The sequence below is a fragment of the Fringilla coelebs genome (genome assembly GCF_963513975.1).
Source record: "Fringilla coelebs genome assembly, chromosome: 21".
NCBI lineage: Eukaryota > Metazoa > Chordata > Aves > Passeriformes > Fringillidae > Fringilla > Fringilla coelebs.
This window is the reverse complement of record NC_140047.1, coordinates 8,529,658-8,554,536: the sequence shown is the minus strand read 5'-3', so window position 1 is coordinate 8,554,536 and position 24,879 is coordinate 8,529,658. Positions and strand designations below refer to the sequence as shown.

Below are 24,879 nucleotides of genomic sequence, written 5' to 3'. Positions count from 1 at the left end.
TGATGTGAGGAGAGGCGCTGAGAGCTGGGGACAAAAGAGAGAAACAAAAGCAAACCCTGCCTGCCTGGGCCACCTGGGCTCTGCTGTGTGTGCTGCAGCACTTTCTCCACCCTCCTTCAAAGTGCCTTCTGTTGGGACCGTTTCCACCACTCCTCGTGAAATTGTTTCATCGTCTATTGAAGATGATTTTGTGAAATGTTCCCACATCGTCAGCCAGATTTTCTCATTGTATGAATTGAAGTTCAAAGGAGTTGCTCCAAAGAATATTTTTTCCAGATGCCATGAGTTCCAGGATTAGTTGAGCAGTAATGTAATTAATTGTCTTATTAAAAGACAATTGTCTAATTATTAACAATTAGCAGCAATTTGATTAGAAAAAATATGTAGATTGGAAAAAAAAGTTGAAAGATTATCTTGAATGCAGAAAAGCATCTGATTCCTGCCCAATCTACCTCTCCCAGCCTGAAGAATTACTCATTTTTAGCTTTATACCCTTCAAAGTGGTTTGGAAAAAGACATGAGAAGCCACAGGTATGGAACTAAAGGGAACAGAGAGTCAAGCTCACATTGTTAAGTGAAAGATAATTTGTTTTAATTGGGAGGTAGAGAATCTGCTTGCAGGTTGTTTTTTTCTGAGTATTCATTTTATCAATAATGACAGACTAAATAAGGCATTTATTGAAATGATTAATGGCTGTCATGAGCTGCATGGACAGAAGTTTAGACTTTGAGTTCAACTGGCTAACTCAGAGTTTAACCAAGTTCAGCATAGAATGAAAGCCTAAATTAACAGGATAGTGGAGCAAATTCTTGCTAGAAGGAAAGGAGAGTTTTGCTGATTTCTTGTTAGGAAATCAAACACAATGGAAGAAATGTTGAGGGGTGCTGATCTCTATAGGAACTGTGTTCTTCTGTCTTATATCCAATACCTTCTTACAAAACATCTTTAGAGATGGGCAAAGCAGCAGTTACAGAACTAAACAGCACTTTGAAAATCTGGGTATTCCATCCCATTTCACAGTCCTGAGTTTAAAAATAAACTAAGTTCTACTGCAAAATACATTTTAAATAAACCTTTTGGATGATGAGAGCTACTTGAAGCTATGAAACAAACCTCCTGAAAGTCAGGCTCTTTGTGTTGTTTGCTCAGTGTCTGAGGTTCTGTTTGTGCCACTGAGAGCTGGCAGGTCCCTGATGCTGAGCCCTCTGCCACAGGGAGCAGTCAGGGGTCAGATCCTCGTGGTTAAAAGGATGCTTTGTGGATGTGATGTTCTTCTGGATCCCCTTGCAGGTCTGATGTCCAATGTGTGTGTGTCAATGTGCAGAACTTGGCACTGCTTCCGTGCCAGTGTGCAAAACCCCCATGGGTGTTCATGCTCTGTGCTCAGCTTCCCTTTAACACTGATTTTTGTGCCCTTATTAACTCTTTGTCATTAACTCATGTTAATGACCCGGGACTCGCACGGAATTATTTATTTCTTTATTTCCAGGAAGACATCTCACTTCACCTTTAACCACAACGTGCCTGCATGGTAAAATTCCTTTTGAACTCAATTGTGAATATTCAGCCCTTTTTTTCTTTTTCTCTTTTTTTTTTTTTTTTTTGTTCTTTCTTTAGAAAATTCCCAACGCGCTTTGGGCCAATCTGATCCAGGAACGTCTGTCAAACGTGGACTGCATCAAACAAGTAAGAATTGCTCCTCAGAGGGCTGCTGGATAAGCACTTACACAACTCGTGCCTGGTATTTAGCATTCCAAGTCCTGAGCAGAGCAGGGAATGGGGGCAAATCATCGGGGCTCCCGAGCCAGTTGCTTTCTTGAACATCAGCGGAGGGAGTTTGGAGCTTTATTAACAGGATAAAGGGGAGGATGAGAGTATGCATATGCTAATCTTCCAGCACGGAGATGATCAAAGGCTGAACAAGCAGAGCTTTGTTGATTGCCTGGGGCAACTGGCAGAGATGGAGTGGACAAAAAAGATAAACAGAAAATAGATAGAAATCAATATTGTTAAGGTTTTGGCTCTTCTTGAGTAAAAGAGTCTTAACGTTACTGATTTCAGTTTTATTTCTGGTTGGATCTCTTTTTTCTTCCTGTGTTGGGAAATACTGCATTTGAATACATTGTCTTCTGGGTAATAATTAATGTTTTCACTCTTAGCTTGAATAGGTTTAGTTGTGTTCAAATCTGTGGCATCCTGTATTTCTTGCTCCATGTTTCATCATCTGGGAGACTGAAATAATGATTTTTTTTGATCCTTGGAAAGAAGAAGTAAAGGGATTTGCAGAAATCCTAAATGGTATCAACTTTTCTTCATAAAACATTGCAGACCTCACTCTATAATTGACCTTTTAATGTTGAATTTGCAAAGCAGAATTAAACTTCGTATAGCTGTTCACTGTGCTTGAATTATATGACTCTGTCTGGTTTTCCTTGAAGGTCTTTTTAGCTGAGCTCTTTTACTTCATTTTAAGTCATTACAGTTACTTAGCACTCCTGATTATGTATCTGGAAGGACTCAATGTATTCTTTATTTGTAATATACCCCCACAGGACCTAGGCCCTTCAGCTGACAGGAGAACCTGTTTAAAACCACACATGGTATACTGTCTTGTTTGTGTGGTATTTTTAGTTCTCTTATAAGAGCTCTAAAACCTCTCAAAAATACTAATCCTTTTACATAGGTCTCTTTCCCTGATTAAAAGAATACATGTTTTCAGCAGCTACTTTTCCCAGTGTTTGTTAAGTGAGTTTTACTGTCAGTGTACAAGCAAAATCCATCACTCTCCACAGGCTGCATCCACCTGATTTTCCATCTTTTTTTCCCCCTGTGCTTTCTATAATTGTTGGCATGGCTTTAGTTCTCCTGTCAATAATGAGGGATGGATTTCTCAGCGAGTTATTTTAAGTATTAGGTCATGTATGAGTAAGGTGACAAGGTGGTTAAAATGCCACCAGCTGCATGGAGTCCTGCCTGCATTTTATGTTCCTGTTGTTGTCACCAGCAGCACTGAATCAGTGCTGGGTGTCTTACAGACCCAGGGGGGGAAAAAACCTTCACGAAGCTTCCTTGACATTCAGCAAGAATGGAGTGGATGTAATCAACCCAGCTGAGGTTTCAACTGGTTTTAGGAAAACCACATGATTTGTTTTTCAAAGGTGTGATGCTTATTAAAAACCTTTACATTAATAGATAGATACACACAAAGTGACCACTGATTATTTTCTCCTTTGAAAGGGGATCTATGCATTTTTAGTGTAATATTTTCTGCTTGTAACTCAAAATAGAATTAATGCTGTAGGGTTTTTACATCACTGACCAGATTTATGCCATTTCTTTCAAAACATGAGTCAGCATGTTTTCACTGAAAATGTTCACAGATTAGGAGCAGCATGTTGGACCACAGTACCACCAGCTGCTTGTTTTATTTCTCCTTGTGGTGTCATTGCCTTGGCATTAATTGTGCAGCTTTCATCCCACTGACAGTAGGAATACAGGATTTTTTGTGCCGTTGTTTTGACACTCACAGGTTTATAGATGTCACTGGCATTCTCTAAGGAGAACATTTTTATTGATCAACAGCTCTGCTGAGGCCCTGTGTTATGTGTTCTTGTAACACAAACCCAGTCAGGACAGTGAGGGATCAGGTGGGGAGGTCTTGCAGCACACACAGAGGAAACTTATTGCAGGCATTATGTTAGAGCCTGGCACTTGTGAGGCTGATACAGAGAATTTTCATCTTGCAGGGTTAGCACAGCTTGGCTGCAGCCCCTCTGACTGCTGGGAATTCATGGGGTGGAGAGAGATTGCTCAGGATGTGTTTGAGGGAGAGCTGAGCCACCTTCCTGCAGGGTTAGGATCTTTAGAAACCAAGCTTAGGCCAGTGAGTCACACAGAGTGGCAGAATGAGTTGAGATTGGGGTTTTTTTGTGAAAGGGAAGGCCAAGAGAACAGTGGCTCTGTTTAGTTTTACCTGGATTGGTTCTGTTTGGTTTTACCTCAATTGGTTCTGTTTGGTTTTACCTTGGTAGCTAAAGGCAATAATATTTTCTCTGTGAAATTCCATGCAAACAAAGCGATGGTACAAAGATTTATCCAGGGAGAGAATCTGCCTGTTCACCACATTTTCTGTTTTCTGAGAAGAATGGAACTTTTTAAAACATTACTCCACTGACAGAACTAACGTGGGGCATAAGAGGTTCCTTTCTAATTGGAAATTTGGCAAGGTTTGAGCATTTCCCATCATCCATACTGCTCATGTTGATGGGCTGCAAGAGCTGGCTTGTCAGTATTTCTACTGCACTGCTCAGTCTGCTGTGCTCTGAAAATCTCCAGAATTTTAGATCCCTACTGGCAAAGCCATTACTGATATTATTTTTTTGATGTGTGTGTTATTTCCTGACCCCTTTCTTTATTTGGGAGTGAAAACCATGTAATACTTATTCAAAACCACTGAATAATAATGTGGAAAAACTGTTGTGATTGCTTGTTTTCCTAAAAAATCTGTATTCATGACCTTTATGCCTCCAGCTAAGATTTTTTTTTTCCTGATGTGCCACGTAATTCAGCATTATTTCTTTCTGCTGTTTCTCTTCCTTTATTCAAAGTCAGAGTCAATTTTGGATTTGGTAATTAAAAAAAAAATTATGGAGGATGTACAGGTCAAATAACAGGAGGGAACTTGAATACCCTAGTCAGTATTGTTGTGGTGGAAAGTGTGAAAGTCTGTAGGCTTGGTATCATAGCTGAGGAGGTTTACATTTGGGAATGACCTTGAGCATGTCCTTTTCTCCAGATTCCTGAAGTCTGGAGAGGAAAAGTCATGCCTTTGAAAGTGCTTCCTTGCTGCTGATTTTCCAGCATGGCCTGGGTCTCCGAGGAGCAGCAGAATCTCTGTTTGCAGGGCTCAGGTGGGAAAGGGGGGAGGCTCCCAGCTGGAAGAGAGGGAGCAGTGACCACAGAGTGCAGGCACCATGGAATTTCTCACTTTCAGCCTTTGTTCCAGCCTTGGTGTGTTAAGGTGCAATCCATGCCTGGATAGAAGGTTACTGCTATCAAGAACAAAAAAAAAAAAAAAAAGAGATGGCTTCTTAAAGAAACAAATTTATCATGTGAAGTTCTTAATTACACTTTAATGACAGTCAGGAGGGCAAAAAAAGACCAGTGTTTGCATAAAGCATGATAGGCATATTTTAAGTCAGGTCTTGCTCTGCTGTGTCTTCCTTCCTCTTGCTCCGTTCCCAAGCCACACTCCCTTTTCACTCTTTTTTTTTTCCCTCTCCTTTTTTTTTTCTTTTTTTTTATTTTATCTGTGACATCTGCTTGGAGCTTGTCCCTCCTGTGATAGCACACTACTTGCAGCTGTTCAGACCTCCAGCTCTGAGCTGTGCATGGGGTGCCCTGAGCATACGGCCTTTTTGATGTGTGATAAAACAGAACCAAGCCACTGGGGGTATGGAGAGGCAGTGCAGCAGAATATCAATAAACCTGTTCTGAACAAAGCTGCAGCTCTGTGCTGGAATAGACATTTCACTGAAGTGTCAAGTAGATGGATAATATATTCTAATTAGGGACTGACTGATACCCTGCAACTCGGAGACCTTTGGAAGTCAGCTCCAAAATGCTCACTGTTTTTGGAATGTGTGTTGGTTTTGCATTTGTTTAATGCCTTAAAATATATTTTCTGCAGGGAGATGTTTATTGAGCTTTATTTTCCTAAATAGCCCAAACTTTTTGCTTATTGCCTGTTTTAAGGACCTTTGAAATTTGTGTGTAAACCTCTTGAAGTTTTATGTGGAGTGTTAAAAGTATGGATTGGTTATTGTTACAGTATTGTTTTTACTGCCTGTTGCACGTTATGTGATTTGAGCCGTAAGCAGTAGTGACTTCAGGTTTTGTGGGGCAATTTTCGGGTTTTTTAAAATTTTTTTTTGTTATAGTTTCAAAAAATGTTGCACTCGGAGTGGAGAAAACAAGACAGATTTGCAGTCTGTGTAAATAAATCGATTTATTTGCCATCAGACCTCAGATGCCATTTCTCCCTGGAAGATCTGGCCCTATATATATGTATTTTGTACACAGTATATTCCAAACTAGTGCTGAAGTTCCTGGCATAGCACTACAAACATTGTTCAGCTTTGCCTTCTGCAAGTCCCAAGGGATAAATTGATTTCTCAGCACCTGTGTGACCTTAGCCAGTGGTTCATTCTAATTTGGCAGAGCAAACACTGGGAGTGGCAAAAATGGCTTGCAGTTACTTGAGTCTGGTATTTTCTACATCTGTCAGCAGGATGACATGTTCCTGAAACCAGGCTAATTAAGGAATTTTAAATAGTCTGCTCTATTTTCTTGTGTAATTGGAATGGCCCATTCCCTCCCACAGAAGTCCTGGAGATAGATTTCCCTGAAATACTTGAAGAACCTTTGGACCCCACCCTGACAGAGCCCCAGATTTATATGGGAGCTGAGAATGATTGCCAGCTAATGCAATATTTAAAATATCTCCTTTATTTCAGCACAAAGATGGCTCCCAGATTTCCTGAGGAATCACAAAGTTATTTTGAGGGGTGGGATAGAACAGCAAGGACTTGTGTGCTCAGGTAACTGACAGATAAATTAGGGAGAGCTCAGAAGATTCAGATGTGGGAAGTGGATTAGATTTCAAATACTGCATCAGACAAAAACTGAGTGAGGCTGCAGCTCTCTGTCGGTATTTCACAGATCTGTAAATGTTTTTTTAAAGATGCTCAATCCAACACTTAGCTGGCTATAACAAGGACTTAAGGGAGCAAAAAGCTCTTTTTTCTTTTTTCTTTCTTTTGCTCTGTTGCTTCATTAGCTCTGGGAATGCTGGTTCCATTACTGTGAATTTTCCTGTATAATTTAAGAAAATAATGAAAGCATGCATATTTTCCTCAGTATTCTTGGCATTAAATCTGTCTTTAGATTTGTTTAGCTCCATTTTTTTTTAATATATATATATACACACTGTGGACTGGTATCCTTTTGAATATTTCAAAACTGTAGAAATTGTTTTGGGTTGTTTTTATTCAAGATAGAAGTTGGTTTGTTTTTATTTTGAAGATTGAAAAATGAAAAAAAAAATAAAATTGCTACAATCCATAAGTTCCCATTGCTGTGTGGCAGTGCATGCATTTCACAAAAATATCAGTGCTCCATGTTTGCTTTCTTCTCTCACAAGCATCCATGAGAAAGGATCAGAATGAGGTAATTTTTGTGTAAACAGCGCTGAGATTTAGTGTGAATTTTGTTTTTTTTTTTCTCTTCCAGGATGACTAACTGTTTCGTGTTTTTGTTCAGTAGGGATGGATTTTGGAAGGCTTCCCTGAAAACCAGGAGCAGGCATGGATGCTGCAGTCATCTGGCATTTTTCCTAGGCATGTTGGTAAGCAGGACAAGGTTTGTGTGTGATTGCATCCAGGAGCAAAGACTGGAAGGGTTTGTCTCAAAAAATCCTCAATAAATTCAATAGCAATGCTGGAGACAGAGTCACCAGACAGAACAATATTTCAGTAGGGTTGAAAGCCTGAGGTAACCTGGGAGATTTTAAGCCCTGTCTTTCACAGCCTTTTCTCCTTCCACATCAGAGCTCTGTAAATTCCAGACCCTACACCAAGTGGGTTTGAGCAGCTAAAAGTGTCTTTGCTCCTGACTTCCATCTCTAAAAATCAGCTTTTATTCTCAGACTACACCAGTTCCTCATGTGCTAAACACAAACTTATGCTTCTGTTGAATTAGGGAATGTAAATTTCACCAAGTGAAGTGGAAACATGATGATTTTAAGCTTGACCTTTCAGAGTGGGGCTGGATTCTGGCTGGTTTGGGGTGGAATGTTTTACAGACCTTGACAGCTGCCCTTGCCATACAGGAGAAGCAACTTGTCCCAAATTATAGCTAATTTTATAGAATATAAAATATTACTGCAATTGTGTGGAATGCAGTGTGAAATGATAAATGCAGAGCTTGCCAGTGAACAGAATTTATCCAACTTGATGAATTGTCACTTTGGATTTGATTTGGGTGATATTCAACTGTTAATGAAGAACTCAGAATCACTGCAGTAGAGTTAGGCAAAAATGTTTAATGTCTAGTACTTGCATGTATTTTTAATATACCTAATAACATCTGAAGTTGAGTTTTGCTCACAATTATATCTGTGCCACCAAGACCTGAATGAGAATCTTACAGCTCAGTCTGTCTAGTTAATCAAAAAGAAGATTGAGAGGAGATGAGATTTACTCTGTGTGAGTACCTTAATAGGGAGAAAAGTGCCTGAAAAAGCCATTTAATACAAAGAAGAAAGTCATGAAAAGAACTTGTTTGAAACCTGTAATCAAATGCACTGAAAATAGTAATTAAATTACAGTGTTTAACTGCAAGGATGATTAGCCAAAAGCAACCCAGGGAACTGACAGGTTCTTCCTCTTTTGATGCTTTCTAATCAGGTTTGAACACTTTTCTGCGAGGTTCTATGTAAAAAAAAATCAGTTTCACTGGTCTCACCAGCAAGGAACCTGGTTGAAAGGTAATGTTTGTGGTGTAGGAGAGAATCAGTCTCGAGTGCTCAGTGGGAACTTCTGTCTGAGGCTCCAGAGACAGTTTTTTATTGCTGCTGGTGATGTTTTTTGGATAACAGGGACAGTTAGTGCCCATGGGTACTAGATTCATGGATATTTTATCCCACTGTATTGTTTAGTAGGTGAAGCAAAATTCTGATTAAAAGTGGAGTAAAATATTTGCAGGGAGAATGCTGGGAAATGAAATGTGCTCAAGATAAATTCAGCCACCTTTAATATTAGGATACATCTGAACAGTTACAGGGAATAAAGCAAATTATTAACAAGAGCTGCACTTTTTTTTTCCCCCTCTTTTTTTCCTTTTTGTTGCCTAGTTATGCTCTATGCCCCAGACACTGTGCTGATTGAGAGGAGTGGTGGGAAAAGGCTGGATCCTCTCACACAAGGTGCAGTATTGTTTGTTCCTGACCTCCCCTGCAGACTGCAGTCTTGCTTGGTCTCAGAAATGTTGTAGTACTACTGATGGGGTAAAAATTTAAATGGGATCCCTTTAAGAACTAGTAGGAATTTGTAATTATAAATTTCAGCTGTTTGGAAATGGTATTTGTTGATATTGCATTATTTTCCAATAAAATACAGGGAAATAAAAAGCTCAGGATTGAGCCTGCAAACTGGACTATGGCAGTACAGAATATTTAAAGGTTAGATCTGTCCATATGAGTTAATCATCTCTGCTAGGTCCTGCTTTGTTTCTGAGGTGCAGGGATGCTTTTAGGGTAAATAAAATAATTTCCATTAGGTTAAATAAAAGCATTTCTATTAAATAAAATAAACTCTCAAATAGACTCAGCTCTGTATTGTCTGTTGAGTTTTATCATCAATCATCCATCACAGGATAAAATCCTGCCATTGCTCAATAAAAAAATCAGGTTGGATATTTTGAGGAGTGGAATTAAGAGGGACATTCTTAATTAGAGACCTATTAATTCATGCTCTTAGTTCTGAGGAGTAGAATTAAGAGGGACATTCTTAATTAGAGTCCTGTTAATTCATGCTCTTAGTTCTGAGGAGTGGAATTAAGAGACACATTCTTAATTACAGATCTGTTAATTCATGCTCTTAGCTCTTAACTATGTTCCCTCCAGAGGTTTTCCACACAACCTTTGACTGGCCAAGTGACCCCCTGGTGCAGCAGAGGTTGGTGAAACCAGAAGATCTCTCTGAGCAGGAGGTGTCCAAGAAGCTGCTGGAATATCACAGAAACTTCCCTGAGATTTTCCACATCTACCAGAAAGTTCTGAAATCCATCAATGCAGACCAGCCCTCCGTGGATGTTCTGTCCCAGGGTAAATTTGTGCTTTGTGGCAAGCGGAGCAGGTCCCGTTTGAGGGCCAGTTCCTGGCTCTTGGGGTCACTTTGTAGGATTAGGCAGCACAGATGGCTCCCAGCTGAGCTGTGCTGGTGATGATTTTACTGGAGTAAGTGCAGATAACTGGAAACTCTCAGCTCAGGCTGCTCCAAGGAAGAGCTGACTCAGTAAGCAAATGTCACCATCATTTCTGTGAGTGTCTCTTCTAAAAGGGAGCCCTGTGGCTCAATTGTTGATCTCCCAAAGGGCCAGTGCCTTCCAAAGTCTGAGAGCAACAAGGAGGAGTAGTTCAAAGCTGGGAACATCTCATTGTTTAAAAGCTGTTTGTGCTGGGAGCTTTCCTGTTCATCAGTTCTTGTTTGCCTGTGCTTGACTGTAATGCAATCTGACTTTTAATGTTGATCCTTCTAGAAGAGAATAAGGAAACTGCCAGAAAGACCAATTGATGCACTTTGTAGCTGTCAGTCTGCAGATGATCTCTTATATCCCAGTAATTTTGCATCTCAAAAAGGTCTTTTTTTTTAATAACAAGTGCTGCACTTTTAAGATAAACAAGTAGGAAGTTTATATTCTGAATTTCCACATTAATTACCTCTAAATTACTTAATTAAATTTAAAAGTTCATATCATCATTCATAAAGAATTCATGCCTTGAATTGTAAATAAAAATGTGAGTGCCTGAATATTAATTATTATTAATTAATAATGTAGTGAGATAAATTGAAAACTGGAATGAAAAAATCCTCTCTAGATCTTTTTTCTGCAGTGCATCAAGCAGCCAGATTTTTTTTAAAGAATAATTAGATGTGGAGACTGTCTAGGGGATCATTACTCCTAATTAACTTGGTTATTTACTGCAAATTAGGCATCATTTGTAAGCAGGGTGCTTTGCCTGTAATGTTTGTGCTTTTCAATACACTGGGTTGTGGAAAATGTTCAGAATAACTGGAGCACTGCTTGGGTAGCTGATACTCAGGGTTCCATGCAGCAAACACTATTTTCTAGTAGGATTTTCCAGGTTTTTTGTTTAGATTTTTATTGTCCCAGCTAGAGTGTTAAAAAAAAAAAAATTAAAAAAAGAAGAGCTCTCATAAAAATGAGCAGTATTGTGGTTTGTTTCACACAATTATGAAATGATGTGGACTGAATGCAGTTGCTGATGTGGGAATGACAGCCAGTGCAGTTGGGCAGCTCTGCAGGAAGGGATGGATACAATCTCACGGGGCTGCACTTTTAGTTCTCCATACTTTATGTAGAAATTGGAGTTTGCTGGAAGTGTTTCTTTATTAGTAAATATTTTCTAATCATACCAAAGCATCTAAGGGAGGGTTCCCTGAAAAATTGTTGGTACAGAGCAATGTTTTGACAACTAAAACTCCTAAAATGCTGATCCTCAGGGTGTTCCCCACCAGTCCTTTTGTGCTTTTTAATATAGCTTATGACTCATACAAACAGTCAGGTTTAAGCTTGTCCTATTCCTTAGCCTAAAATTCTTTGTTTATTACAAGGACTCTTTAGAGAGTCTTTTGTTGGAACTGAAGGTCTCACAAAAACTGAGAGATGCTGCAGCTCCCCTGGGCTCACCTTTATTGAGTCCACTGCAATCCCAGGGGAATCTGAGCCCGTGCAGATGTGTCCTTGCTGCTCATGGCCAACCCTGGCAGGGGGGATCAGTGCCAGAAAGTTTAGCTTTGGCATTTGCCTGATCCCTGGAAAAACCAAAAGCTGGAGCTGCTCCCTTCTCTGGCATTCCCAGCCATCAAATGGGCACAGCTGTGTCCAAATACAATCCCAGTTTGTCCTCACTGCCAGTGCTGGGACAGCTCTTGGCTTCTTGGGGATCTCTCAGGTTCTCCTTTGGGATTGTAACCAAGCCCAGGTCTCTGTAACGTGGCAGTGCTGATGATGCTTCACGTGTCCCCTGGTCTTTCCAAACCTGCAGGTTGACCTGAAGGTGCTATTTCCTGCTTGAAGCAAAATTTAGAGGGATGGTGTCCAGCAAATGAGTGGAATCAGGCAAAGAAGCTCAAATATTCTTTACAAGTTACACAAAAAGGATGGGTGAAAGAATAAAACATCCACACTCAGCTCTGTGTTGTCAAGGCTGAGCAGTGTCATGACACACTGTGCTACAAGTCTAGAATATTGTAATTAGGAGTCTTAATCACACACAGCTGGATAAATGTCATTAATTTAACATCCCAAGTTTTTACACTTAAATATTTGTTCAGAAACTGCAGAAAGTATTAAATGTAATTACAGCCCTCTATAATTTGCATGGTAAAATTGTAGCTATCAAGCAAAAATTACTTCTGCTAAAAACAACACGGTAAGAGAGCAATTATTAATTGAATCTGCTCTTTAAAATGGTTTGACAGGCACTGATGAAAGACAGAGGAGTGCAATGATAGTGAGGTTTCTAAAATGCCTCTCAGGGTAAATTGCTGACAGGACACTTTTATATCAGTGTCCTGATTTTGGGTGCAGAGTCTGGATGTTTCAGTGATAAAATAAACCACGATCAACATTTTTTTTGAAAGAAGAGAGTAGTTAATCAATTATTATATATATATATTTAAATAAATGGGTTAATTTTTTACCTTTAAGAAGAGAGTAGTTAATGAATGGTGATATTTATTTTTTTTAAAGAAAAAATAAATTTATTTTTTGCCTTTCTCCCCCGTTGTAGCTCTTGCCTTTGTCCAGACCAGGCACAGATCTGCTGCCCCCTTCACACCCAGGATTCTCTTTTTTGGCCCCCCAGGCAGTGGGAAGAGCCTGCAGGCAGCACTAATAGCTCAGAAATATGATGTTGTCAACAGTAAGTTCTCAATAAACATGCACTTTGCTCAATCCCCCCTTTCTCTCTTTTTGATCATTTATCTTTTGCTGTCTGTCCTTTTTACTTGCTTATAAAATGTCACTTTTTGTCCATTGCTGGGGATGTCAATTTTTTGAGGGAAGTGAGAAGTATTTGAATGAAGAAATGTGAACCAAGTATATATGCTGTGACAAACCACCTCTAAGGTTTTTTTAGTCATCATTTCATCACTTTTTATACCCTTTACATCTGTATTTTTCTATTGTTAGACTCCTGCAGTGCTCTGAATTCTTCTGTGGATCAGTGGATCATGAATGATTTCAGTTTCAGCTCTCTGACCAAAATTGGGGCACTTTTAAAATAGAATTCACTCTGAACTTTAGTGAGGTCTCAGGCTCTGCACAGCTCAAGTAATGTGTGAGAAAATGAAGGAATTAGTTAAAAGTGCATCATCTTTCTTCTGTAAAGGAAGTCCAAAAAGTTCTGCATAAGACTTGTTCATGATTAGCACTAAAATATCAATAAAACATATTATATAGATATCATATATGTATATAAATCTAATATGTTTATATATATATATAATATATTTTATGTATATATAAAAGTGCAGGTTGGTGATAGGATCAGTGCAGTATTTTCCATGTTCTTAGTGTCTTCTAACAGTGGAGGGGTCATAAATTATTTTGAACAAATGTCTGGTAGTTGTAAAATTTGCTGATTAGTCACATCATGTTAGTTAAGCAGAAGGCAGGTTTGATAGAATATTTCTGCTGTCAGTTATTGTGCCATTGCTGTATTTTAAAATATTATGTGAAAAACTAAATATTTGTATATTTATTCAAAGCTGTATTTTTATTAATTGTGTAATTGGCATGAAGAAAACAAATCATGCTTGAATGTAATAAAAATTATTGTCCTTTTAAATTTTTTTTAAACTTTTTTTCTAAAACTTCAGGTTTCATAGTGTTCCATCTGGGTCAAAATTTGCATTTCTTTTTCTAAAGTAACTACAATATGATATGAGAGAGTTGCAAGTCTTTTTATTAAAAATCATCACCAGTGCTTTACCCATATGGTGAATTTTATTTTAAGTATTCTGTAACCCAAATATTAGAAGAATTATGTATTTAATACAGAGCTGGAAGACCATCATTTTCAGAGTAATATTCAGCATACACTTAATTTCTATTAGGCTATTGGGCTTGAAGCTCAGGCTCAAAAATTTAAATCTATATTTAAATAGTCTCATGAATTGGATTGAATTTAGGTGTGTACTCATTAGGTGTCTTAAATTTGGGGCTGTGCACTGAGTTTCTGTTGTGTTTTTTACACTATTTATTATGAATTTGAATTTGCTTCTCCAGGACAAGTGGTGACTGTTCAAATTGTCCCTTAAACATTGAATTTTCTCAGCTTTGTCCCAGGAGCACTGCTGGGGGGGTTCTCACTCCTGTTGGCCTGGCAGTGTGATTAACAGCAATAAACTGATTAAAGGGCTCCATCTTCTCCCATCAAAGGCAGTGCCTGTCAGTGCTATTGATTCCAGGAAGAAAGGAATCAATTTAGGATTATTAATTGAATAATCTCCAGGGGGACCTAGAGCTAATGTTTTTTACCAAACTGGAGTTGTAACCAGGATTTCTGCTGCTGTGTGACCTCTCCATGTCTTGGTTCTCTCCCTCACCTGGGCAGCCAGTGCTCTCCAAGGCCAAACCAGGAATATTTCATGTACAGCTGTCCTGGCTCAGACCTGAAATCTGCATCTCCTGGTGTTCTGTGTGTGCTTGAAATCAAGGATAATATTGCATTAGCACAGTTTTTTAAATGTAATCCTTTCCTGATCATGAAGTGATCCAGGGAGGCCCTTCCTGAGCTGAGCATTGTGCTGCACCTCCAGCAGAGTGGTTCAGGGGCTGTTCAGCAGCTGGAACTTTATTCAGTAATTACAAGTTTATAAAAAGTGAAAGCCACCAGCAATCCCTTGAGTTGTTATTTCAGAAATATATTTGATTAATATCATTCTCTCCATTTTTAATATGTTCTTTGCCAAATATATTCTTTTTTTTTTTTTTCATTCCATCTCCTCGCTCTCCTTGCTTTTCACTCTGCTTGGCCAAAAAAACCCAACAAAACCCTAACAAACAAACTCAAAAAACCATACAACTTTTATTTTATTCAGTGACCTTATTCCAGTATGCAGCTTCTGGGTTCTTTTCTTTTCTTTTCTTTGTTGCCTCCTTTTTAAAATTTAACCTTGTGTCTTTTTTGTTCTTCCTTCCTGTTAGTTTGCTGTGGGCAACTGCTAAAGGAAGCTGTTGCAGACAACACAAAACTTGGAGAACTCGTTAAGCCTTACATTGACAGTGGATACCCAGGTAGGGCACATTGTTGTCTCATTACACTGTAGTTACAAATTTGTAGCAAAAACAAAATGGTGAGCGAGTTTTTGTTGGTCAGATTCTAATCAGAGTAGCCTGAAAATCAATTAATTCCATTTATTCTATGGGATTTGTAGGGCTCTGTAAGAGAAGTTGGATTTCCAAGGGGATTTTTGTATCCTCACCGTTCCAGCAAAATTCAGATTTCTTGTGCGCATTTTGAAATCTGAATTCCATGTTTTAATCTCTAATTCAATCTAAATTAAAATTCTGGTATCAGCTCAGACTGTTTTTAAAGCACACTGTTGTGTCAAACTGCTTTCAAAGCACAATAATACTGTGTTGGATTTTAGAATGCTACCAGAGTTTCCTCCACTTTCATGTAAATATTTTAAACCTAAAGTTTCTTTGTACTTCATTTCTATCAGCACTTTTGCTTGTGTGGGGGGACTGCCATGACAAATGCTGGATGTACTTTGCTTTTGGAAGTTTCTGCAGGGATTTCAGATAAATCATAAATACTGTGAGCTCCTGAGGGCAGCAGCTTAAACCTGTCTGTCTGTTCCAGTTGTCCTGCTGTCTGTGTGTGGTGGGTGTTAGAAATCAGAGAATATCTGTAATTAAAGAGGAGAAGTCATGTTGCAGGAGGGTGGAAGAATGTTTATTTTGCCGAATTGCAATGGCCTGGAAGAGGAACTTTCAGTGCTGTTCCTGGCAACAGCCCAAATGGTTTCCAGTGGTACAAACACCAGGAGACAATTGTGCTGAAATGGGGAAATCTCAGTTAAACTTCAGTATTAATGGAATTTTGAACAAAGCCCCCCAGAGCAAAGAGAAATCTTTGCTGTCCTTTATTTTCAGCAAAGAAATGTATTTGGTAAGGTGAAAAGCTTGAAAATCTCCTTTGTTTTTTGGACAATAGCTTAATTCTGAGGCTGAATTAGACAGTTCTGAAACACAAACCTTTAAAATTAACTGAGGTTAAATCAAGGTTCCCTTGGTAGCAAACCCAGAGATTCAGGACTTTTCCAAGCTTTGGGGGTGCCATCCCTCTGTCAGGCACTTCACCTAGCCACAGGGAAATGGATTTTAGCTCTGAGCTCCATCTCCAGGGCATGGATTGCATTTATCCCTAACCCAGCCACCACGCTGCTGGGAGTGGGAGCTGCTCTGGGGGCCATGGGGATGGACAGCAGGGATCTCTGCAGCCTGACAGGGGAAATTTGGGTCCTCTGGAACTGGCACAGAGATCTAGGAGAGGATTTTCTGAGTTTGAGATACCCAGAATGAGCATTTAACTCCAAGGCAGGAGATCTCAGAGTATTATGGGGTGCAGTGGATCTGAGGTCTCCAGGTGTGGCAACAATTCCTTCCTTTTTGACCTGAATGTGGCTGCTTTTGAGTGCAGTTTAACTCTCACATGCAGATCCTTTAAAGCTCTAGCCCTGACTTTTGTGGTGTCCATTAATTTCAGAATCTTGTGTGCACGCTGTAATTTCACAGTCTGCTCCTCTCTGTGGAGAGGAGGATTGTAAATACCTCACTCTCTAAATTTCAGTTATGGCTGAGATGGGAGTTTGGATGATCTGTTTATTCCAAGATAGCTCCTTTAAGAGCTTCCTTTACTAAAATGTTCTTTGTGTGTTTTATAAACTTCATCTTAACCATTAAAGTTCCTTAAAGGAGATGCATTCCCAGTAGAGCAAAATAATTGCACAGGTCATAATTTTTAGCCAGTCCTAAAAATATGCACATCCTTAGTCCAAGGGAGCTGCTTTCATTTCAGGAAAATGAAATTGAAGTTGTAATTCCTTTCTTCCTCCAAATTAGGAATTATTTCAGATTTAGATTAATTTTTTTAATACAGCTTGCACAGATAAAGCTATACAACACTTGTGAATATTAATAGGGATCATAACTATATTTCTGTGCATTATGCTAAAAATTCTCCCTTAGATTTGCTGATATGCACATATATATTTTATTTGGTGGGACACAGCACAAAATTAAGGGCTGAATAAAGATAAATATCATCCAACAAAACCAGAAATAATAAGTTCTGTCATTTTGCTAATCCTCCTCTCCCAGGGATAACAAAGAATGAATTTACATTAGTAAACACTAACAAGAATTCATTACTGCCCTCACAAGAGGCTTGGAGAAAATGGAATACCACAGGGTACTGAACAGGAAAGGTGGGCAAAGAATCTTTGCATCTTTGCTCTCTTGCTGCAGCCCAGGTTAAAACAGGGGGGAAATTCTGCTGCTATGATTGACTGCAGTCAGTTTCCAGAAAATCTCACTTGCAAAAAAACTCAGTTTAGCCAATAGCAGACAGTGTTGGAAGTGGAAAAGCGATTGGAACTTCAACATTCCTGGTTGTTGAGAGGCTCAGCTGTTCCTGGGGGTGGGGAATCCTGCAAGTGACATTCCACAGAGCAGGGGAACCAAAGGCAAAATGTTGTTCTCAAATCATTACTTGTCAAAAGGAAAGCAGTGCCATAAAATCTTGAGGACATGTCTCATATATTCTTAAAATGCTGCCCCGGGGGACTGATCTCAGCGTGTTTCCCTCCTTGTGGACAGCCCTGATTGCACACAATCGGTCATTTAGGATGTGCCAGCAGGGCGTGGTGTGGTGCTGTAAGGAGGCTCAAAGCCCTGCCTGTTCGCAGCTGACTCATTATTGAGTTTTTGAGGCTGCCCACTGCCTGTTCTGCTCCAGCTCTGCTTGGCTAACCCACATTCTTCATGGCTTTAGGATCCATCCACATTCTTTGTGCTGTTTTTCCTGTAGCATGTATTTCAGGGACAGCCCAGATAATTCTGTTATTCACCCCAAAAGGCAACCCAGTATTGCCATTGTCTGTATTTTCTGATGTTTGCTGTCTCATAAAGACCTGCTTTTTGTCAAAATCCTCAGTGATTTATTTTACCTAATGAAGGCAGCATGGATATTTTTGAGCCCATTAATTTTTTTTAATTCCCAGGACATTCTAGTCTACAATAGGTGCACACTAGATATTGAAAAATGCACTTTTGGTGATAAGTTCAGTAACCTGACACCTTTCTGCCTGTCATAAACACTGAGCTGTGCTTGGACAACCAGTCTGAAATGCAGACACTGTTCCTTTAGGATGTTGTAGTCTCACTGAGTACTGGATAATTATTATTAACTATACCCTGGGCAGAAAATCACCAATTGGAGTCTGAGACCAATCTTCTGGTCAATAATGCTAAATTCAGCACTCACCATTTGCTTGGGCAGCCTGGGAAGAAGTGGAGTAAGAGGTGAGTGCAGTGGCCAGAGCCCTCCCACAGGCAGCAAGACAGGTGCCATAAATTAATTTATTTGGTTTGATGACATTTCAGAACATTCTGAAATGTTCTGAGGAGACAGTTCCTTAGATTTGACCCTCCCCACAGACCTGAAGGAGAACTTTAAACAGAATTCCTGTCCTCAGGTTGCTCCAGTTCTGAGGAGGGCTGGATATGTCTCACTGAAAACATGGACAAACATTAATTAAAAGTTCCATCTGCATGATCTTTGTTCACCATCTTAAAGATGTCTGTCAGAATTTGATACCCTGGGAGAGCAAAAAAAAGCAGAAAGATTTTTTTTTTATTTCCCCACCTAAATATCCCTGGTGTTTGCACTGTGTTAATGAAAGGACAAGCACAGAAGCATTTTGGGGGCATCACAAAGATGGGGAAGGTCATCAGTCAGTTGGGATCTGCGTGTCATTCTGTCCAGTTTTTGTGGTGAAATAGCATGGAGTGATCCCTGCTAATTATTATATCTGTTTGTGAGGCTGTAATAAACAGAGCCAAGAAAAGTGAGATGACAGGAAAGCAGCATAAAGGAAAGAACCACTCCCAAACCAGTAAGATTCTGTTTTTCAGCTGGGAGAACTGCTATTAGTTTGGGTGATTGGGTTTTTTCCCACCAAAATGAAGATTCAGGAGGTAAGAGAACTGATTCATGGAACACCCATAACGTTGCACTGTTTGCAGCCTGTTAGAGTTGAACACACACACAATCTGTGTTGGTTTTTTCCTCTCCCTTTTTGTATTTTTTTTTTAAGTTGTAATATCTGAAGCTGTCCCCAATGGCAGTCTGCACGTAGGGGGTAAAATCTGGAATTCCCTAATTTCTCCTGTTTTCTAATAAAACCCATTACTTGTACAAATACAGATCTCCCCTTATTTTAAATTGCAGTGGTTTTAAAGGGGTGCCTTTTGGTGCAGCCTCTGAAATTTGGGGGTCCCCTGGTGATTGTGATCACAGCCTCACTGAAAACACTTTGCTCTGTTGAGGGTGGGTTTGTTTTTGGTTTTATTTTTTTATTTTTTATTTTGACATCAAATTAATATTCTCATCACTGAGCCTGAAACACAGATTTGACAATAGAGCAGCTCCTCTTTGTTAAAAACTCACCGAGAGTTTCCCAGTTGAAAGGACGAGTAAATCTCGATATCTGAGGGGGTAAGCTCAGTTTTATTTCTTGTTTTTAAGAGTGCTGTAGTGGAGAGCTGCAAGCTGTCTGAACATTGCACAGACCCTTTGGGAGCTCCATTGGTTTTCAGCAAGCCTTTGCATGCAGTGTGTTTGTACTGGCTGAAGACAGCGCATGGCTCTCTAAATAATTTACAAGTTGATTAATAGACTCACATGGGTATAATTAGAAGAGGGAGAGACAGCAGCTACAGTAACGGGTACAGTGCTTGGGGGAGCTAGAGACTTTATTTTTTTTAAAGAAACTTTCTAGGGTGCTGGGCGTTTGAAGATAAGTTGGGAAGAGCTCAGTGCCTCTTCTCTTTTGAAGTGGAAATAGGACAGTTTGAATCCGTCGAGTTTAATTTTTCACAAGCTTTAGGGGCCCTGCAGTGCAACTCCCTTTTTATTATTGAAAAAAAACTCTCCATTTTTCTTTCATTTTTCACACACATGCACACACACAGAGTCCAAACAGGAGCTAATAAACAAATCGATTTTCTACTTTATTTAAGTTAGTTTTCCAGCAATTCTGTAGCTCCCCTAAATGTGCTCCTTGCTCACAAATAAACTGTGTAAAGTTACAGAGATATTTATGAATACACCACACTTTAATTTATGCATTTTTAAGAAACCTTCACCTCTGTTTGACAATGCTTTTGAAGTAGCTCCGTTTTTCAAGTCAAACTTTTGACTTTTCCTCTGGGACTGCTACAAAGGTTTTTTTATGGAAAATAGGTAGCAGTCTTTTTTCCTACTAGGAGAAAATTGGTGGTCAAGAGAAGATAATAAAATTTATTTTTTTTATTTTCTCTTTTAGGTGGCCATATTTTTATATGAGATGCAAGCTTGTAGAATAGAAAGTTTTAAATGCAGACATATAGGCAGTAGGTTGTAATTCTCTTCCCTTTTACTTTTTCATGTGTTGAATCACTACAAGATGATAAATCAGAATTCCCTTTTCCTTTATTTGAAAATCTAGAATGTATTTTTCTTTATTCCACAATCCAGATTGGTGTTTCTGTCTGGCAGAGCTGGAGTGAGCATTGGTCTACAAAGATATTTTTAAAGGCCACTCCACTTAGGAGTAAAAACAAAGCAACCAAAAAATCCACCCCAAAAAACCAGATCAGGCAAAATAAATGGGATTTGATTAAAGAGAGGAGTGGACTTGTTTTCTGGAGCAATTGTGACAATCAGTCAGTTCATGGATATGATCCTGCCTCTATAAAATGGTTTTGCAGTGATATTCACCATTCCTGCTGTTGCTGGAGGATCAATATTCCAATATTTGTGCCACAAACCCTCATGGATTTGAGTGAAGATGTGGCCCTTGGCCATTTGGGGCCTCGTGGTTGTCAGGGGCATTTAAACAGCAAAGTACAATATAAATGTGGAGTATTAATCTTTTATATTTATATTGATCTTCATTGCTGACAGTTATTCTTTAAAATTTAGGGAAGTGGGGGTTCCTTTCCTTTGCTTTCCTTGCAGCACTTTCTCCTCACCAAAGTGCTGCTCACCTGAATTCTGTGTGGTTTTCAGGTTGAGGTGGAGATATCATAGGAACCTTTCTACAAAAGCCAGAAGGAAAAGCACATTGCATGTTGTCAGCATCCCCCTTATTTTGGAGTTTAACATAAAACCCTGGGTTTGGCTCTGTTTCACGGGGTGTGATACAAACAGAACCAGGCTGCTGCGTGGACCAGCCTGACAAGGAAAAGATGAAACAGCTTTTGTGCATCCTTTTATATTTTTAAATGTCCCTTTAATGTGGCTGGGAGGTGTCAGGAGAGGGGGGACACAGCACAGGGCAGGATCCACCCCACTCAGCAGGCAGCCCTGGCAGGGATGAGGAGCCCCTTCAGGAGCACACTCCCTTCTCACCCCATGGGAAGCAGGATTTGGTGTAAAAAGCCACAATGGTTTTCACCATTTATCAGACCAATTTATTCCTTTTTTAAAATATTATCACTGTCAAGAAGGGTTTGTAGGTCAAATTCTGCACCATGTTCTTCGGCAGAGCTGAGATTTTAGAAATAAGGAGGAAATAGGAACTTGGTTGATAATGGAAATGAGGAGTTCAATGGGTTTGAAGTGTGCCTGTTCTCTGTGTAACTGTAGTCTGTCTGTAAAAACAAAAGGGGTAAAAAGAAATAAAAATATCCATTTGTTTATGATTATATACTATTGATAATTTGGGATTGTACCTGCTTTAGAAATAGTATCATTTCCACTTTAATACAGTAAATTCCTACTTTAAATTACCAAAAACCTAAAAAAGCAAAAATTAAAATCAAGGAACGACTAGTTCTAATATATGCTAACAACCAAAAATACATTAGAGGCGGAAATTAAATATTTTATCACATTATTTGTTTTACTGTATTAAAAGAATCACTCCAATTCTTGCAGAAGCCCTTCTCAGCAGTGTCACACGAGCGAGTGAGACGGGATTTCTGTAGGAATGCTCCCTTTGATGGTTCGATCACCGCCCGCCTTGTGCTCGCAGCGCTGCGAACCCGCGGCGGTGCCGGTGTTTGCCGTCCCTTCTTCAATCCCGACAGAACCGGAGATGCTTCCAGTGCTTCCGTGCCAGCCCGGCGCTGCCGGGGCTTCAGGAGGCCTCAGCAGCGTCCGGAGCGGGCGCGTTTTCCCCGAATTCCCAATTTTTCCCGACATTTCGGCGGCGCCGCGGCCGCTGCTGCCCGCGGGGCGGGACCGGCTGCGCTGCCCGCCGTGACCGCGGGGTGGCGACAGAGAACGGCCAACGGGCCGGGCTGGGAGCGCCGGGACCGCCGGGACCATCCCGGGAGCACCGGGACCATCCCGGGATCCTGCGGGGCTGAGAGCCCCGGGACCGCCGGGACCATCCCGGGATCCTGCGGGGCTGAGAGCCCCGGGACCGCCGGGACCATCCCGGGATCCTGCGGGGCTGAGAGCCCCGGGACCGCCGGGACCATCCAGGGAGCATTGGGATCCTGCGGGGCTGAGAGCACCGGGACCATCCCGGGATCCTGCGGGGCTGAGAGCCCCGGGACCGCCGGGACCATCCCGGGATCCTGCGGGGCTGAGAGCCCCGGGACCGCCGGGACCATCCCGGGATCCTGCGGGGCTGAGAGCCCGGAGACCACTGGGACCATCCCGGCAGTACTGGGATCCTACGGGGGCTGAGACTCCCGGGACTGCCCCGGAACCATGGAGCTGAGACCCCCCCGGGACAGACCCGGGATCATCCCGGGAGCACCGGGAACCTGCGGGGCTGACACCCCCGGGATCATCCCGGAATCATTCCGGGATCCTGCGGGACCGCGGGGCTGAGACCCCGCCGGGTGCGCAGAGGCGGAGACCACCCGGGACCCCGGCGGGTGTGGGGGCCGGAGCCCCCCTGTTCTCCCGAGGACCCTCGGGGTGGTGGGGTCGGAGCCTCCCGGGACTTTTCCCCCGGAGAATGCCCGGAGGAGCCGATCCTCCCCTCTCCCGACTGCGGCGAGGCGAACCCCGGCGCTCTCCGGCCGGTGCCGCTGCAGCGCGCTCGGCCCGGTGCTTGCGCTTGGGCACGGTACCGGGGCCGGCTGCGCGCAGCCCTGCCCGTCCTCACCCTCGGAGGAACAGCCGAAATTATCGGTCAGCCCACGCCATGGTAAATCACTGCAAAATCATTCTCGAACACATTAAAAACCAATTTATGCAATCTCAATCGATAGCATCGCTCAGCACTTTGACGTGGGCAAGAAAACAGAGTAGAAAAAGGGAATTACTGGTTGTGAATCATCCAGAGTTTCTAGAGCAATAAAATAAGGAAATCTCATGCTTTGCTAAATTTGGGGTTTCGTGGACAATCCAGGAAAGTAGCATTTGGCAGTAGCTTGTACTCAGGACAAGATGTTACCTGTCAACTACTGGGATCAAGCCTCAGGCATCTGAATTAACTGTGAAAGTCTTCAGACCTTGCTAAAAAAAATCTCTATAAGCAAGATAAAGCATAGATGGGCAGTATTGTCAAAAGGACCTTTTAGAGCACAAAGCTGACAGAATTTGGCTCTGTAAATGCATTTATGCTGTACTTAGAATTGAGGTTTTATGGGTTTGGAGAAGCGAGCTGATACCCTTCAAAAGTCTGTTTTAAAGGGAAATACACAGAGGAGGTATCAATTTAAATATGATAATTGTATAGCTTGGAGCACTGACAGCATTGAAGTTATTGGAGAACATTGCCCTGTAATCTCTCAAGTGGTGTTTTCCCCCTTTCAGACTGTGCCTTTAATGTTCTATTACTTTTGTCTGGAGCAGATGGTGTGATTTTGTAACTGATTGCCTGATTTTGTAACTGATTGCCTGATCCGGGTTTCTGTTAGTCCTGCAGATCCACGGATTGGGGAAGAGCTAATAGGCCACACTCCTGTGAGCTTCAGGAGGACATACTTCTCATGAGAAGCACCTGAAAAAAAGGTGCTTTTTACCTGGGAAAACCTTTGAAGCTCTGAGAAGTAAATTTATTTTTTAAATGTTCTGCTGGAAGGTGCTGATTTACGGCCCTGGAGATGGAAAATCTCTGGGCGTCCAACACAGCAGCTCCAGCACGAGCAGCAGCACTTTCAACCTTGTCCCCTGCCTGATCAAACCCCTGAAATGATTAAATCACTTCTCAGATCCACAGCTGCCAATTCAGGGGTGTAGTCTTGATCATTAACGTGGTGAAACAGGCTGGGAGATAAAGGAGACACCGAGTGTGGGTTGGTGTAGGCACAGACAAATTACATTTCCATCTGGAGCTGCTTTGGCCTCATTCTGTTGCTCTTCCCTGCCTGGGGTTTGCTGTGGTCCTCAGCTGGAGTCACTGCAGCTCAGTGCCTCTGCAGCTTTACTTCTGGGGGGTGAGTTTTACTCCTGTGCCTCAATTTCTCTCTCTAATAGAGATGTGCTCCCACCTTATCTAGTCTGGATATCTCTTTGCAGCAGCACATTGTAATTTTTACAAGAAACTTACCTTTGGACTTCTCTAATGATAAAGTAAAATCTCTCTCGAGTCTCATTCCCCCAACTTTCAGAGTTGGAAACTCACACAAGCTTATGTTGAAAAGGAATTGATTATTCAAAGCTCTTGTGCTTCATAATCTCCTTAAAACATGTAGATTGACTGTCTCATCAGGAAATCTCTATATTTTACTTTGCTATATGCCCATTGGGTTATGTGCTTAAGACCAGGAGACCTCTGGCTAGTTCCTCACAGGCTGTGTGCCCCTCCAATTACAGGTTATTAATTTGCCTTGCA

General features: G+C 41.0%; 1 protein-coding gene across 1 annotated transcript in view; it reads left to right on the top strand.

The window, feature by feature from the left end:
* AK8 (adenylate kinase 8) overlaps window positions 1-24,879 on the top strand; it is a gene marked incomplete at both ends in the record, with an annotated part of 64,224 nt that overhangs the window by 10,641 nt on the left and 28,704 nt on the right. Inside the window, 6 exons of the mRNA XM_084219855.1 lie at window positions 1,619-1,687; window positions 7,325-7,406; window positions 8,913-8,984; window positions 9,684-9,884; window positions 12,597-12,728; window positions 15,017-15,106. Of these exons, the coding sequence (XP_084075981.1) occupies window positions 1,619-1,687; window positions 7,325-7,406; window positions 8,913-8,984; window positions 9,684-9,884; window positions 12,597-12,728; window positions 15,017-15,106 (646 nt within the window). The remainder of the gene's footprint in view (window positions 1-1,618; window positions 1,688-7,324; window positions 7,407-8,912; window positions 8,985-9,683; window positions 9,885-12,596; window positions 12,729-15,016; window positions 15,107-24,879) is intronic.